This window comes from Camelus ferus, chromosome 19 (genome assembly GCF_009834535.1).
Source record: "Camelus ferus isolate YT-003-E chromosome 19, BCGSAC_Cfer_1.0, whole genome shotgun sequence".
Taxonomy (NCBI): Eukaryota; Metazoa; Chordata; class Mammalia; order Artiodactyla; family Camelidae; genus Camelus; species Camelus ferus.
In genome coordinates this window covers 32,178,713-32,196,528 of record NC_045714.1, presented here as the reverse complement: position 1 = coordinate 32,196,528, position 17,816 = coordinate 32,178,713, and the positions used below count along the sequence as shown (strand labels likewise).

Genomic DNA, 17,816 nt, shown 5'->3' with positions numbered 1-17,816 from the left:
TTCTTCTTCTGGGACCCCTATTGTGCATAGATTGGCAAGCTTTGTATTATCCCATAGGTCCCTTACATTGCTTTTATTTACTGATTTTTTTCATTTGGTTTTCTGTCTGATGTTCTGATTGGGTGATTTCCATTATTCTATCTTCTAAATCACTTATTTGTTCTTCTGCATTGTTTAGTCTGCTATTTATTGCCTTTAGCTTGTCTTTCAACTCAGCAATTGAATTTTCTGATTTTAATTGGCTCCACTTTATAGTTTCTAGTTCCTTTCTACATGATCTGCATTTCTATCAACAGTATCTCTTAATTCCTTCTGTGCTCTTATCATCTCCTTTTAGAACTCTGGTAGACCCTGGAGGTCTATTTTATTGTTTGTTCTTTCAGGGGATTTCTCTTGTTCTTTTCATTGGGAGTGGTTCCTCTGCTTCTCCATTTTACTTATTCTCTAGCTCTATGAATTTAGGAGTAACAGTTATCTAATGTGGTCTTGAGGGGCTGGTTTTATTTGGGAGCATCCCTGTCTAATATTTTTGTTTCAAGGGCTGTTTTTAATAATTCAAAAGTCCACAAACAGTAAAACCTGGAGAGGGTGTGGAGAAAAGGAACCCTCCTACACTGTTGGTGGGGATGTAATTTGGTGTAACCATTATGGAAAACAGTATTGAAATTCCTTAAAAAAGTGAAATATAAGCTTATGATCCAGAAATCCCACTCCTGGCCATATACCTGGCTGAAACCTAACTTAAAAAGATACATGCACCCCAGTGTTCACAGCAGCACTATTTACAATAGCCAAGACACGGAAGCAACCTAAATGTCCATAGGTAGATGACTGGATAGAGAAGTTGTGGAATATACATAAAATGGAAAACTACTCAGCCATAAAAAAGAATAAAATAATGCCATTTGCAGCAACATGGATGGACATGGAGACTGTCATTCTATGTGAGGTAAGCCAGAAAGAGAAAGAAAAATACCAAATGAAAGCATTTATGTGTAGAATCTAAAAAAGTGAGACAAATAAACTTATTTACAAAACAGAAACAGACTCACAGACATAGAAAACAAACTTATGGTTACCAGGGGGAAAAGGGAAGGTGGAGGGATAAGCTGGGAGTTTGGTATTTTCAGATACTAACTACTATATAGAAAATAGATAAACGAGGACCTACTGTATAGCATAAGGAACTATTTTCAATACCTTGTAACTGCCTGTAGTAAAAAAAATATGAAAAGGAAATATATATTTTATATATATACAACTGAATCACTATGTTGTATAGCAAAAATTAATGCAACATTATAAATCTATTATACTTCTATAAAAAAAAAAAGTAAATGTGAAAGAAAAGATCTGCCAGAGTTCAGTAGGTAGTCTGTGAGAATTGTTCCACATGTAGATGTATTTTTCATGTATTTGTAGGAGGAAGTGAATTTAGCATCCTTCTATTCTGCCATCTGCAAGCCCCTCCCAACTTACAGCTTTTCTTAAAAATTTCACATATTGAAATTGTGATAAGCTGCTTTTTGGCCAATACATAGAGTGACCATATTTATCACCCACACTGGGAATTTTTAGAGCAAAAGGGTGGTATTGATAATTACACTAGAGCAACAGACATAATAAATTAGAATTGTCCTGAGCAAGCCAAGACATACAGCACCTACCAATGAGCCCATAGTTTTAAAACATCTAAAGTTAACTTAGGTATTTATACAGCATATATTTATAGCTTATTATTTATATGAAGTTAATTTACATACTTACATAATTATATGCTTAACAAATAATTTTTATTTTGCTTGGTTTTAAAATGAAAAGAGCAATGTCAGTTTTATCCTAGTTCAGTTTTCAGGAGATTTGTTTGCATCTAAACATTCCAACAAAAACTTACTTCAATGAATCAAAACTTCACAGTATAGTATTGTGCTCACAGCAAACTCCACTCAGTAATAGCTCCATTATCTAAAACAGATACCACCAAATTATTTCAGAAAATCTGTTTTCATAAAGTAAACAAAAACTTCCAACTCCTTTGGCAGAAGGCTATTAGTATTTGCTGGGTGACTTTAAGGCACTCTCAACTTACATAAAGCTTACTGCCTGATTTGGGGTCTTGGTAGGACCCCAAACAGACCATTTATCTTTTGTTTTTTGTTGCCTAATGCACATATTGTACAGTACAAAAACCCACTGTCTTCGAGTGTTCACTGTCTGCTCATCTGTTCCACTCAGTTAATTTAGCAGCTAAAGAGCTACTACTTAGAGTGAAATCTAAATGTAGGAAATCAAAACCATGCTTGAAGGGAACAGTGATTTATCCAAATTTTTTCTCCCTCTTTAAATATATGTGAGCACTGTTTGGCAGCATTGCTGAAAAAAAAACCTCGTCTTGGTTGCTACATTTATCTAGAAACCAAATTATGTTGGTCACTCTTTAAACTCCAGGGACAGATGTCCTAGAAAGACAACAGTCAATCACATATTTAAATGCTATGAACCAACTATATAACTTCCCTGTGTTAGAGTTCTCCAGAAGAACAGAACCAATCAGATGGATATATATAGAGAGAAAGTGATTTACTTTAAGGAATTGGCTCACGCAATTGTGGGAGCTGGCAAGTCCAAAATCTGCAGGCTAGGCTGGCAATCTGGAGACCCAGAGAAGAGCCAGTGTTATAACTGAAGTCCAAAGGCAGACTGGCAGCAGAATTCCCTCTCCCTCAGGGGAGTCAGTGTTTTTCTGTTAAGGCCTTCAACTGATTGGACGAGGCCCACCCACATTATGGAGGATAATCTGCTTTACTGAAAGTCTATTGATTTAAATGTTAATCTCATCTAAAAGCACCATCGCAGTAACACCTATACTAGTGTTTGACCAAATATCTGGGTACCATGACCTAGCCAATATAAAATTAATAATCATACTTTCCATGCACCATAGGGTGGAACTTAGGCCCTAGTCTGAAGGTTTTAGGCTTGGCATCCCCTAGGGGCTGTCTCCAATAGAGGCAACCCCAGGTCCCCAAACCCTGACAGAGGCTTGGCCTTTTTACAGATGAGAAAACCAAATCCTAGAAGAAGGAGGTCATTGAATTGGGCCCAACAAGCCAAGGATAGTCAGGACAAAAATCCAGCCTCACTGAACAGCTGCCCCCAGCTGTTAATATAATTCTTGGCTCCACCAGGGCCTGAATGCAAGATTTATAGGGGATGTTCTCATTTCACTCCCTAGTCTGGAACATTAGAACCAAGTCTGAGCCCATTCAAACCATAAACTCTGAGGGAAGAAAATCAACATGTCTCCTTCACATTTCCACCCTTAACCCTCCCATAACACAGCACACACACACACACACACAGACCCATCCACGGGGGACTTCTCTTTGAAAAGTGCTTTATTCAACAAGATCTAAGTCAGGTGCTTTAAAACATATCAAAATGTTACAGAAATTCACAGCTCCCTATTGAGGACTTGTCAAGTTACATTAAGATACCTAAACACATCAGCTTACAAATTCAGAACCAAACATGGAACCAGGTCATGTACCATTGCTTGAAAGGCAAGTGATGAGTAAGAAAAAAGAGAAAAAAAACTTCACAGAGCTAAAACAAGGCGGGAAACGCTTAAGAAACACTAGCAGTAAACCACCAGAAACCATCAGCCTGGGAAACAGGTGTGCGATCTGCCAGGAAATTCCACAGGTAAACTGAGGCTTTCCCTTCACAGTCTGTCCATGTCTGGTGCTTGGGTAAAACACAGGAAGCGCTGTAACCTCCAGGGACAGGGTAAATATTGTCAATTGTGTCTGAAGGAAGGGGTGCCACATTTGGTTCTATTTTTATCTCTCTAGGAGATCATCTCTCATCTCATCTGCCTCCAACAGGAAGACTTCGTGTGAGACAATTTAAGTAGAGACTTGACAGTGTGCACTGCCTCAGGGTGCTCAAGATTTCCTCTCTCTCCTCCTTCAGTCCTCACATCAGGATGTGGTCACTATGAGACACTGGAATTCCTTTGTTCATATAGAAATTTCTCTCTTGGGTATTTATCTGCGGTACCATGTTCTCCATGCTACAGAGCTTTGAAATAGTTTGGTTTTTTGTTTATTTGTTTGAAAGAGAGCTTCTCTTTTCTTACGGGAGCTTCCTGCCCTTCTGTGGTCCATTTCTCCTTCCATCCTCCTCACACCAAAACAGTAACAGCCCAACACTGAAGAAAAGAATTCTTGCCAAGACATTTTTGTGCTGCGGGAGAACGGGTTTTTGTTTTGTCATTACTGCCCAAAGTCTTATCTGCAAAGAATATAAACGTCTTTATCTGGAGATCTCTGGAGAGAGTATTGTTTTTGTTCTGGTAGAGGAGACAAGCATGAAAACATTTCTCCTTGAAGTCTCAGAACAAAACCTCAACCTCAGGGCTCAGCCACTGTCACCGGGATGGGTGGCTAATCTGAGATCCTCTTGCTTCAACCTCAACTCAAAGTCCACAAGACTGGAGACCAGTGTGCACATTCCTCACCAGTTTGCAAAGGCAAGCCTATTGTTTGTGCTTTTCAGTTGCTCCCCAAGGTAACCACTCCCCCCCTCAACAATTTAACTCATCACCTTCCCACTAATGCAATGACCAAGAATGTGACCTTGTGCTTAATTTCATCACCTGGGGGACCAGACACCCTTCCCAACCAGATGAACTTAGGTTTTTCCTTCATTTGATCAGCTTGTAACATAAGCCCCTGGAAAAAGAAAGCCAGATGTGGCCATGCTGCTTTTCACAAGTGAGGAAGAAACCTACAAACTGGCCTTTTGTTCATCGCACGATTTCAGGTTCATTGCACGCAATTACATAAACCCATACAAAATCAGTCCAGGAGTTCAAAGCTGCAAGGCCATGTGATACCAGTGAGAAAATCTGGCTCCACATCACAGCGGAGTGTCTCTATTTCAGCTGCTGCTCTTTCAAAGCACCTTTCCAAAATCCCTGATTGGGTTATTTGTATGTGAGAAAAGATCTCTAGACAGGGCGAGCCAAAATGGAAAAGCGCGGCCTGCATTAGGTGGAATGTATTGTGTAAGATATGATTTCCCCTCAGTCCCAGTCCCCCATCTTTAAAGAGCCAAGTCTACCTCAATATCACTTTCTCAGGAAGCCGATCAGGCAGGCCCGACGTTCTGCAGCGTTTCGTATTGAACACTCTCACAGTGCTAGTGCAAATTAAAGAGAACTTTGATAACCCAAAACAGCTGTCCAATAAGTTAGTCATTAGTAACTTGCTTTGTGGAAACTTTTCTCCCTAGCCACCCAAGGAGGATTATTGGGGCCAAAAAAGGGCTTTGAACATTCAAAATTAAAATAACCAGAAGAAACGTTTTCCGAGCCATTTCGCAAATGCAAAACTCAGGAAGTATGTTTGCATTCACAAAACTGCTCTTTCCTATCTCTAACAAAGAAAGCCTCTCCCCGGGCCCCCGGTTTTTTTTGGGGGTTTTTTTCTGTGCTTTTTGCAGAAGCCCACTGAAGTGTATGATTGAGACCAGGGCCCTGCAGATTCCTGGCCATGCCCACAGGTTGGTAGAGCTCCCCACAGTGGAAGTAAGCTTGCTAAGGGACCCCTGGCAAAATGCCAGGCACAGCTGGGAGCCATGTAGAGGCCATGGAAGCCACAGGGGCAGGTAGGGGGCAAGGGTGCCTCAGGCGGCACCAGCTCTGCTGCAGAGGCCCGCCTTCCCCGCAGGCCCAGATCAGTGACTCTTCTTTCCTCAGCCACCCAGCATTCCAAACCTTCTTTGGAGAGGAAGTGGAGAAGACAGGGGGAGCTCCCCTGTCCCAGCAAGGCTCAGACACCTGCTGTTAGGAGCTCCTGGTCCTGCTGGGTTGACCTCCACAGCCAGGCACGCTGCTCAAGCATCTGTCCATCCTTCTTCAAATGGCATCAGCTTCCCTGGAGCTGGGCCACTGGCAATCTTCCAGTGGGGGCCACCAGGGAGTGCCTTTTCCTGCCCTTCCCCCTCCACTGGGGTCTGCTCTAAAGATCACCCAGGCGGCTGCTCAGAGGAGCTGAGAGAGAAGCTCCATCCGCACTACATGCTTTCACAGGGCAGCCCAGAGGGCACCCCTGAGCCCCACACTTGGCCAGCAGCAGGATGAGCCTTCACTCTTGGAGTCCATCTCCATACACACGTGAGGGCGACATGCAAGAATCCAGTGGTTGCAAAGTATAAAGCCTCGACTTCAAACACAAGGCCTCAACTCCAAGCGCATGAAGACCCCTTGATGATGTGAAAATGGGCTGGGCTTACAGGCACCTGTTGTTTCTGCAAGGAGCCTCCACATTTCACTACGTAGGGAGACCCCTCAGCCACACACGGCCAGGCCCTGGCCTCGCTAGCCTGTCAGCGCCACCTTCAAACCAGTGAGGCCTGTTTCATAAGACACTTCTTTCAACTCAAGGAGGTGCCAAAGAGTGGGGGTCAGCAGCTTGCTGAGAGAAACGTCAGGCTGCCCTCCTGTCCCTAGAGGTGGCCCAGGAGGCAAGAACGGAGATAAAATCCATTCTTTCCTGGCACCTACATAGATCATCACATAGGTCTTTGTTATTTAAAACAATCAAAGTTTCCAGTGTAAAAACTTGCGGGCTTATTGCATCTACCCCACTGATGGTTTATCTTCTTCTTTCTACCAGACCTGCCCCGAGGGTCTGGTGCGTTAGTTGGTTAATTTGCAGATCCTTCAAGGCATACAGGGAGAATCTATGAATGTATAAATACCCTAAATGGTGAGATTGCTAAACCCCCTGCCCCTTCTAACATAGGCAGACTTGTGTGGCTGCTCCCTGGTACTTGAGGGGAGAAATCTTTTCTTCAACCTAAAACCTCTCCGATCGGTGACTCCTCTGATTTTCCTGCCCACGGGCGCCACGTCTGCCAGCCCCACACACAGCACTTGTGCTGGTTGCTTGGAATTTAATTGCATGTGAATATATCAGATAGGCATGCGAATGTGCGTGTACACACACGTGTACACACACACACACACACACACACACAGACACACACATTTCGGGTTCTCCTTGTAACAAAAATCGGAAGTCCTTTTGAGTGAGGAATCAGGATGGGGAGTTGTTTGCCGGCTTCTCCTTCCTCCTCCAGGCAGCAGATGGCGAGTTGGGAGCCGGAAAGCTTTGCATGTAAACGTTTCCATGGAAGGCACGCAGCTTCCTGTGGGTCTTCTCAGGTCAACGGCCCCAACAGTGCCTGGCTCCCCTCCTTCCTGTGGCTCAGATTGTGGCTGGGGTCTCGGCTATCTCCTCCAGCCTCTGCCGAATCATTAGCCGGAGCACGGTGTACCTGGGGACAGAACGGCTGCAGCGGAGAGCGGAAAGCAACACATCCCTCCTCGTGACTCTCCCTGTCACTTACCGAGGGGGCTCACTCCAAACTAGATTATTTTACTATGATTAGAAAGTCTGGCAAAGAAGAATGAGAAGGTGAAGTGACAGCAGTAGTAAGGATTCCTCTAGTCGACTGCTTACCATGCTCAAGGCACCTCACGTGCAGCGTCATGTCATCCTCCCCTAGGCTCAATCATACGAAATTGCCACGGTTTTTACCATTTTGGGGGAAGCCTACAAACATGGCAGTTTCACATGGCTCAACTTAATATCAGCCCCTGCATTTTGCCTAAGAGGCCATCACAGCTACCAGGCGTGGAAGCCCATGGCTTGTTGGTGAGTGTGGCTTTCCCACCCCTTCCCTGAATTAATGGCAATTCGGATACTGGAGCAGGGCGCTGTTATGCAGGGCTAGAGTGCATCTGAACTGCACAGCAAGAGCTATTTCTAAAGTTCGGCACATTGTAAGTGTTCAGTAAGTGACAACTGTGGTCATCCTTGTTATTAGCATCAGCACAGCAGATGTAGCCTCGGCTTTATTCTCTAGCAGCAAAAATCAATCAATTGTTCTGCCACATCTGTGAAACGCCATCTACTTTATGACTAAACATGGCCAAAAAAAAAGAATCATAAAATCCTCCCCAGAGATATATTTTACTACTGGACTTTTCAACTCAAATGCAATTTCCAGAAGAGAAATGTTCCCAAAGGGAGGAAGGATGCGAGCAAGGGGGGTTAGAGGCAGGCTGCTCTGATGACAACCTTCCTGAAATCCCTGAAATATTTTTATGTTCCACATCGAAATGAGAAGTTGAATGAGAAGCAGAAAGGCCAAAACACTGACGTTTCATGTCCCCACCTGAGATCTGCAGTTGTGAATGGGATGCCGCCTTGAGCCAGGTCCGTGACACCCAGGCCCAGGCAGCAGCAAGGCACAGCCCCTGAGACGCTCCTCGCACTGAGGCCTCCAGAGAAACCCAACCAGCCCAGGGGCTCTGCTCACTTGCGCATCAGCTTCTTTACTTCCCGATCTTCTTCTTCTTGGAGCTTCTGGATGAAGCTTTTAAGGACAGGCATCTCAAACTTTATATACTGAGCCACCTGAGGAGGAAAAAATAAGTCTGGGGTGTGTGACCCCTCCCAGCCTTATTCCGGTTTCTTGTGGCATCTCTCTCGTGTAAAGTACAAAGCCTGGGGACATCTACTTCTGCACTAACCCAGGATTTCCTTAAAGGTAGGATCCAAGCCTCATTCTTCTCACGGCTGGTACAGAGTCTGTGATGAAGATCGCCTCATTTACACAATACATATCCCATAACATCTCATATTTCATCTTGTGTATCCAATCCATGAGAGATGATGTCAAACACAGAAAAGCATTTTCTCTTGATTCGGGCTTGCAGAGAAGACCTGAACCCACAATATTCAATAAACCTCTCTGTTTTTTCCTATGAAAATTTAAAGAACTGGAATGATGATTTGTGCCTCAAGTCTCAAACAGGCATCCAAATGTGAACTTCCTCCCGCAAGGCTCTAAGTGGGGGAGTGGCTCCCAGATGAGATGACATTAAACTCTCACTCTTCCTCCCTCACCAGAACCCTCACCCTGTTCTATCAACTCTCCTTCATGGGAGAAGCACATTTCTCTATCCTGTTAATTCTGGGTGAGGCTATATGGCTTGCTTTGGCTAATGAAATGTGTGTGTGGATGTGTGGTTATACATCAAATCCAAGTGAAGGTTTCAAATGAGCTTACCTGGTTTCTTGCATCCAGCCATCTGCCCTGAGAAGCATACCCCAGGCAGCCACTGCCCCTTAACCCTAGGTCTCTGAATAAGACATGCAGTGTAGGCCTGAACTCAACCCACAACCTAGAGCAGAACCACTGCTACCAGCCTGCAGAATTCTGAGCAAGAAAGTAAATGTTTGCCATTGTAAGTAACTAAAACTTGGGAATGTTTGTTACTGTAGCAAAAGCTGACTAATACATACAATAAGGTAAAAATCACTACTAACTTCTTAAAGTTGCTTAGAAAAGGTTTGCAGAAACTTCTCAGCTCTCTTACCCCAGAAAGACTCAAGAAATGTATTCTTTCTATGGAGATCATTTTGTGCCTGAGCATTCTTCCAATAACTGCCACAAGGCACACCCTCAACCTAGCCTCTGCATTTGTTCTCCTGTCCCCACAGTCATTACCACTTCAAGAAAACCTGGTATTGAAGAATGGCAACAAAATGGGGCCTGGTCCTTGGCCAAAAAGCCAGGCTATACCTCAGTTGCAGGTAACCCAACCAAATCCCCACCCTCCTGGGACAGACCACCTGACTGAAAGGGGACTCACGTCATAGGTGACCTCCTCCACCTGGTCCTTCTCCATTAGGAACACTTTGGAGACCTGCTCACATGGGCCCTGGAGGATTCGGGCGATCAAGGGGTAATCCGTGTTCTTCAGCTTCTGTTTCTCTGGAACCACACACAACCAGGAGCAGCCCTGAGTTTGGCCTGAGGCCCTTCTCACCATAAGTAGTTATCAGCTCAGGGGCCCAAATGGACCAGGCACCTTAGGAGATGCGGTCAAACAAGTCAGGAGGCTGATTTGTAAATAAACAATTTAACAGGTATTGTTCAAAGCAACTGCTACCGCTCCCCTACCCCTGAGCAGTATTTCCATGTCTCAAACCCACTGGAAGTCCCTGCATAGGAGGAACTGGTTTCCTCTGTCCCTTGACAAAATCCAGTACTTTCTTTAATAGGCAGTTAGGTTTTAGGGTTTCTTTCCTGACCACATATGGCATTCCCCAGTGGACTCATTCAGCAAGCCCACCAGTCTCAAAAGCAAACAACAAGTTTCCAAAACCCAAACAGCAAGCAAATGAAGCAGAGATTTTTTTTAACTTACTATTTTGAGTTAATTAAACGTTTTAAGTACACTGTGTTCTTAGACTTACCACCGCTGGTATGGACCACGTACAAAGCAAACTCCTCCGCCGAGTTCTCAATCTGAATCAGGAAAGAGCAAAAGACACTTGCTGAAAGTGTGTATTTACACATCCTAACTTTGCGCCATTTCTTTTTCTTTAACTCTGCAAAGCTAAATAAATGATAGGCTCTTTTGAGGGGAGGGCTATTTATTTACAGCTCTTAGAAGTGATGAGAAGATGGGGCAGGCAGGTAACTTCATCAGTAATGACAGGTGCTAAGAGCTAACATTGAGTGCAACGTGCCAGGCACGGTTCTACACACTCTACGTTTTGACTCATCAAATACTCAGGACAACCCAGGACCAGGGTCCCGTCCACCTCGTTTAGAGCTGAGGAAGCAGAAGCATAGGAAGCTTAAGTCACTTGCCCAACTCACCCAACCAACAGGTAATGGGTGGAGATTCGAACCCAGCGCCGATGCCCTACCACTGAAACACTGGCTTCTATTAAAAATAAGAATATCTGTTTCCAAAAGACTTAGAAGGGGGTTGTGGAAAACATACAGAGTAACAGGACTTTAAAAACACTCACGCACTGGGGGAGGATATAGCTAAGTGGTAGTGCACATGCTTAGTTAGCATGCACGAGGTCCTGGGTTTGATTCCCAGTACATCCATTAAAAAAAAAATTAATAAAAATAAACCTAACTGCCCCCTCACCAAATGCAAAAAAAAAAAAAAAAAAAAAGAAGAAGACACTCATGCAATATAATTTTCATGTCTATTGAAGGCTCATTTTTTAAGTAGGTTCCCCAACTGTGTCCCCAAAGTCAGTCTGTACGTGGAGCCCAGAACCAGTCATCAAGCCCTGGGTCCTTCTCCAGTGGCCCAGGAAGCACCTGAGGGCTGGTGCGTCTCCGACTTCAGTGGCACCAGAATCCCTGTAAGCCGTGTTGAGCGAGTGCCCTGGCCTCGCCTCCAAGTTTCTGCTTCAGCAGGTCTGATTTCGGGGAGGTGGGGGCGCGTAGAGAGGCGCTGAGAACCTGCTTCTCTAACAAGCTCCCAGGCGATGTTGACGTCATGAGGTCTAAAGACCTAAACCCTCTCGCCACGTGCTCCCCTCACCACACACTCTCCGTAGCTCCCCCCACCTCTGCACCTCTGGGGGCTCCAAGGTGCACATGCCACTGTCTGAGGCCAACCAGCAGGGGAAACTTGCCTTGAATTTGTTGAGCAGCAACTTCAGGACCTGAGGCGTGGTCATGGTGCTGTTGATGCGGACATTGGTGACGGAGCCATAGGCTGGCGTGAACACCGACGTCTGTCAACAGAGGGGCCGAGCTCAGAGTGGGTGTGGGATGAGGACGGGGCACTAAAACCCTGGTTCCTGGCCCTGCTACCTTGGGTAAAGGAACAGGGACAGCGGCGCTCAACCTGTGCCCCCTGAGAGTCCCCTGCCCCTGACAACCTAGAAGCACTGGGCTTTGATGTCAACAAAGCCGTGCTTGGCCTCATACAGAAGCTTGCGCCTGCCGCCTGGACGAAGCTGGTGGGGTCTGAGCTGCCAAGTGGCAGGGCTGGGAGGTGAAGAAGACCAGAGAAGGGAGGCCCCTCTCCAAATAAAACATGCCCAAAGCCGCTTCCACCACGACTTCCACACCAGGAGATCTGTGACCACTCTTCCACGATGCACTTGTTTCTGCGGCCAGATGCAAACCCAGCAGCAGGAGAGAAGGAGGGTGAGCTAACTCGGAGCAGGGAGGGTGGTGCACTGACACCCCTGATCTGAGTCCTACAGCTCAGTCTCAGGGCAGCCCTTGACTCACAGAGAAGTCGAGCCACACAGCAGCTGGGAGGTGCACGGTGCAGAAAGAGAGTAACGTGGGTTTGCAGGGAGGGGTGTGGGGGTGCAGTGGGGCAGGGTCTGACTAGGGCTGTGTGTGGGGTCATCTCACTCACCATCTAGGACCTGGGGTCCCTCATCCCTCACAGAGCCAGCAGAGCCTGCAGCAAACCCCTGCCCCCCGGCCCACGATCCAAAGACTGAAAGGCTTCCCATGCATCTGTAGCCTTAAGGCAGCACCCGCCTAGGAAGGGTCCTTGTCCCCTCTGGGGCTGCCCCTCGCCCCCGCCACACTGTCCCCTCTACCTTGTGGTTGTAGTAATGGCCGTTGATGGAAAAGCGGTGGCGTCTGATTCGCCGCTGGTCGCTGGGTGTCCTCACATTGCCACGACGACGTACCCCAACATCACTGCGTGTGCGCATCAACTGTGGGGTGTCCTCCTGCAGGGGCTTCAGGCCCCTGGAGTCTGAGGAAGGGGAGGGGAATGAGCTCTGTCTGCTCTGACCTGGGGTGTGTCAGTCTGCACACAGTGCTCTCTTCCTCATCAACGCTACAGCACCTACAGTTTCCCCCAAAATATATTTTATAAAAACAGTATTTCCTGCTGGGGGAAAAACATGATGCATAAATAACAGAGGAGCAATACAGTGACAAAGTTCAGAGCCAGAATCCCAGGTTCAAATCCCAGCTCCACCACTGCCATTGTAGGGGAGCAAAACTTGCCATGCCCAAATACCTCAGGCATGCTGAAAACAATCAAGTCCCAAAAGGTTCAGGGAGACAATTTGATTTTTTCTCCCAACTGCCTGAAGAATTTAGATAGAGGCCTATTATAGAAGAATTTAGATACAGCTGTCACCAGAGACATCTGCAAAAAAATATGGGCTGACTGTGGTGGGGAAATTTTGAGAGATCAGAGTCCACTCTGTGTCCCACTGTCCCTGTGTGGCCCAGCAAAAATTTGTTTACCAAAATTTACTTCTCCAATTCCATGTAAATTGCCTTCTTCCCCTTTGAAGTCCCAAACCACTACCCTCAACATCCTCTTCGTCTTTAGCTGAAGATGGTATTTAAGGTGAGAGTTTCAGCTATTTTGGTCAGTTACTCAGTTCTCCTGAGCCTCCCACATACACACGTTATGAAACTTTCGTTTGGTTTTCTCCTATTAATCTGCCTCATGTCGATTTAATTCTTAGATCTGTAGAAGAATCTAGAAGGTAGAGGAAAATGTCTTCCTTCCTGACACCATATATCACTAATCTCTCTGAGCCTCAGTTTCCTCATCTATAAAGTGGGAATAATAATAGCACCCACTTCCCGGGATTGTTGTGAGGGTTTAAATAAGTTAATGCATTTAAAGCACTTAGAACCGTGTCGGGCACACGGATAAGCATGATATAAAGGCTTGAGAGATACTTCGAACTGACAGTATCTATCAAAATCACAAATGCACATAGCCTCAGATCCAGAAATTCCATTTGAAAGAATCCTACAGACACTGACAAATGTGTGAAATGGCCCGTGTATGAGGACATTGTCTACATTCTGGTCTAAAGACTAGAAATGACTTGAAATATTTATCAATAGGGAGTGATTAAATTATCATTTTCTTCATACAATGGAATACTGTAGAGCTGTATTCTTTACAGGGCTCTCCAGAAGTTCTTTATGGAGCAATCGTCAAGACAAACTAATAGAAATGGGGCTGTGCAAAGTGCTACCACTCACAAAAAAAGGGGAAGAAAGGAAATGACAGCCAACCATAAAGGGTTGTTGGTGTGTATCTGCTTGTGTTTGCAAAGAATATCAAAGAATGCCTTCAGATTGCTTACAGGGAAAGAAACTCAGGGGGTGGATGAGATGGGAAAACTTTAAATTTTTCTTTTTTTTTTTTTTTAATTTTTTAGTTGGGGAGGTAGTTAGGTTTACTCATTTTATTTATTTTTAGAGGAGGTACTGGGGTTGAACCCAGGACCTTGTGTATGCTAAGTATGAAGTTTACCACTTGAGCTATACCCTCCCCCTCCTTAATTTTTTCTTTTTACTATGTTTTGAATCTTAAACCATATGAATTTTATGTTTTCAAGAAACAAGTGACAGTGTCCAACATCCATCACATCAGTCTTCACACAGACTGGAGGGCCCTCCCACTGTGCCTGTACCTGTGGGGCTGGAGGTCTGCTCGTTCTCGGGCAGGGCATCCACCTCTGAGATCTGAATGTTGGGCATGGTGAGGGGCTTCAGGACAGTGCTGGGGGCAGAAAACAAAAAGTTCAGCCTCTGCAGGGGAATCCCCCTAGTCCTACCCCACCCTACTCTTGCGAGGGGAGCACTTGGCCTGTGCAAGGTTGGGGACCAGCACGCGTCAAGTGAGGAAGGATGTGGGTGGGTTACGCTGAGTGTCTCATGAGGCTGGTTCAGCTCCTGGGCTGAGCACTGGGCAGGGAAGGGGGGTTCTGGAGGGAGAAAATGCTTGTTCCCGGCATCTGTAGCAACACAAGCACTCAATTCATCAAGCCCAGGATGAAGAACAACAAAGAATACCTGTGTGGTGCCTGCCCTGAGTTTCTAAGCACGTACAAGTTCTACAGCTTATATGGAAAACCCTAATATTGACCACTGATTTCTAGAAACAACATTCTAGTTCAGATCTACTTCTGTTGGAAGAATAACTCAGAAATTGCTTCTGGCATCTAAAAGGAATAGAAAGTAATAGCGAGTCAGGGCAGCTTTGGAAGCGGTGCTGATGGCAGTGTTCTCAGGGTTGTTGGAGAAAAGGCCACAAGCAGGCAATCTGAGCTGAGACCTGCTACTGCCCTGATAACTTGAAAACAACTCCTCAAAGCCAAAAGGACAGCGGAAGCAGCTCAGAGAAACACACCCAAAATCAACAGAGGATCTGGCAAGAAAGGAGAATCATATTTAACCAATCAGAACCATCCCATGGGGAGAAGAATGCAGGCGCCCTGGTGAAACCAAGCAAGGTCCTGTAGGGGCTTCCTGGGGACAGACCCCATCTCCCCCTCTTGTTTGTAAAAAAGCTTTAGCCTCCTAGGCCTTCCCTGAGTTCCAAGAACAGATTTAATCAGAGAAATGAGAAAATGCAGAAACAAAGGAAAGCCGTCAAGCAAGACAAAATAATTAATAGTTTAGCCATAAAACAAAGGGAAGGACCTTTAGTTCCTCCTCAAAGGCTACAGATCATTTCCTGAGCCATATCTTTGAGTTGTTTTGCAGATACTGAAGATGTTACCTGCATGCTGACCATAAGCATATGAACCTTAGACTGGTTGGAACCAGAAGGTTGATGATATTGACTCTTGAAATACCGCCCGATTACCTCACCACCAACTAATCAGAAGAGAGACCCTCTCCCATCATCGGAGAGTTCAGGTCTTTGGAGCGTTAGTTTCCCACGCTCCTTGGTTGGCCTTGCAATAAACATGGCACTTTCCTTCACCACAACCCAGCGTCAGTAGATTGGCCATACTGTGTGCAGGCGAGTGGATCCAAATTTGGTTTGATAACACTGGGACTCAGTAGAGATGGGACTTACAGTCCAGGGCTGATCGTTTTAAGGGAAGACAATTTAAAATTGAAAATATGGCAGGGAGGATATAGCTCAGTCGTAGGGTGTGTGCTTAGCATGCACGAGGTCCTGGGTTCAATTCCCAGTACCTCCGTTAAAAAATAATCACAATAAACAGAAACCTAATTATCTTACCCTTAAAAAATAAATTAATTAAATTGAAAATCTGAAAGAAGTTATTGTATTATAACTTGTGGGCTTCCAAGCCCCAAGTGGAACTGATCAGAGCCCCTCAGGAATGGTGAACACTGGGCACCCGCGGCGGCTACTGCCCACTCCCTCGTCCGAAGCCCTCTTTATTGCCAAAGCAGGAACTAGTCTCAGCACCCTTCCTAACACGGTGGTCCAGGCATTCACTTTACAGCAGGCATCTGGGATAACATTATGTTCCATTCCTGAAAACTCTCTCAAAGTATTCGCAGGTTTCAAGAACCAACCAGGACCAGCTTGATGCCATAAGGAAGGGAAAAGAAACAGGTGTACAGAGTGAAAGACGCCTTAGTAGGCCAGCCAAAGGCCACATGGTCCAGTGGACTTTTAACAATCATCTCACTTAGGGAGTGGAATGGAGCACCCCAGGGGCTGGGGTGTGGCTATGGGAAAGGCCCCCAGAAATCAAATACAGTGAAAGTGCCAAAAGCAGAGTAGAACAGGAAACCATCAAAGTTAGATGAAACCGGAGAACCTGACTGGCCGTCCCAGCGGCGGATGGGACAGGCAAAGACTCTCCTCCTCAAACGCCCTTGGAAAGAAACCAGAGTCCGCTGCAGCCTTGGGCCACATTATAGGTTTCTCTCAACTTTAGCGAAGAATAGGTTTGGCTGTGGCCTTTAACAAAATGTTCAGTGTGGCCAGCAGAGAGGGCTTGGTTCTCATTTCAAACAGAAAAAACATCCCTGTGGTTTTGGCTGAGAGGTCAGCACCCTCCGCCCACGCTCTGGCCCCAGGGCAGTTAGCATCAGCAAGTTTCGGGATGGAGCAAAGGATCATCACTTAATCCTAAAAACGGAACTCCCAGAAAGACAAAACAGAGCGTGCGCCTTACTGGATGCTTTCAGCTACTCACTTGGCCACGGGGAGGAACAGGCTTAGTCGTCACAGACCTTCCAGTGGGGACCCAGAAGAGGGGACCTCGCAGACCATCCCAACACCACCCAACTCTGGGCGTGGCCTGAGGGAAGCAGACCCCTGGGTGACCTCGCCTGGCTGGCTTGGACAGGGCCTGACATTCCTTTTCCTCTTCCAGGTTCCCCCAAGACACGGAGAGCTACGGACAGAAGGTTTGCGCCCTAAATGTCTTTGGGGTGGGGTCTGACTCCGCATTTCCCCTCCTCACTCTGACTCTCACTCAGTGACTGTGGTGACAGGCATGGAACCCCAACCACACCAGCATAAGCTCCTTTCTCCTCAACCCAAGCCTGGAGCAGAGGGGCCTTGGGCATGGGAGCCAGGGCCAAGGCTTGCTGAAAGAAGGTGGTGCTTATCTGCTTGAGGACACATGGAAGGAACCCCCAGATACTCCTGGTCACTCCCCAGTCCCATCTCCCTTCACACACCCCTGAGCCCCCAAGTTACAGCCGGAGTGCCAAGAGGAGGAGGATGGAGGGGGGCGAATGCGTTCGTTGTCATCCTGCATCTGCAGACGAATGGGCCGGCGCAACCCCCAGGAGATGTTCAGCAGCCCCTCCACGATGAACTCATCTTCTTCCTGCCGCAAAGCAATTGGCAGAGTGAGCCCTGAAAAGCCCCAGAGCAGCCAGCACCACATTGTTGGGGGTAACCGGCAATATCCTTGATGTGCCCAGCTGGGTGCACCCAAGTGACAGTCACACCCAGCTCCGAGAAGCTTTCCACTTATAAACTTACCCCTGAGGCCCTGAAGCTGATCTCAGAGGCCAACACAAAGTTGCCTCAATATTCATAGACATGTGCAAATTATAACAATGGTTTTTTGTTGTGTTTATACTAATGACTTTTAAAAAGATAAACACATTTCTTAAAGTAAGTGAGACTAGCCTTGCTTGAATTAGCTACTTCCCCCTCCCCTAGTATGCAAAGTGATGTCTTTAGC

At 46.1% G+C, this 17,816-nt stretch overlaps 1 protein-coding gene across 3 annotated transcripts in view; it reads right to left on the bottom strand.

The window, feature by feature from the left end:
• Positions 1-3,380: 3,380 nt before the first annotated feature.
• RASSF2 (Ras association domain family member 2) overlaps positions 3,381-17,816 on the bottom strand; it is a 39,119-nt gene continuing 24,683 nt past the window's right edge. For all 3 annotated transcript variants that reach the window (XM_032461879.1, XM_032461880.1, XM_032461881.1), the window contains exons 4-11: positions 17,302-17,453; positions 14,319-14,407; positions 12,462-12,622; positions 11,532-11,633; positions 10,341-10,392; positions 9,734-9,855; positions 8,395-8,492; positions 3,381-7,347 (exon numbers count right to left, since the gene is read on the bottom strand). In XM_032461879.1, the coding sequence (XP_032317770.1) occupies positions 7,278-7,347; positions 8,395-8,492; positions 9,734-9,855; positions 10,341-10,392; positions 11,532-11,633; positions 12,462-12,622; positions 14,319-14,407; positions 17,302-17,453 (846 nt within the window). In that variant the 3' untranslated portion in view covers positions 3,381-7,277. The remainder of the gene's footprint in view (positions 7,348-8,394; positions 8,493-9,733; positions 9,856-10,340; positions 10,393-11,531; positions 11,634-12,461; positions 12,623-14,318; positions 14,408-17,301; positions 17,454-17,816) is intronic.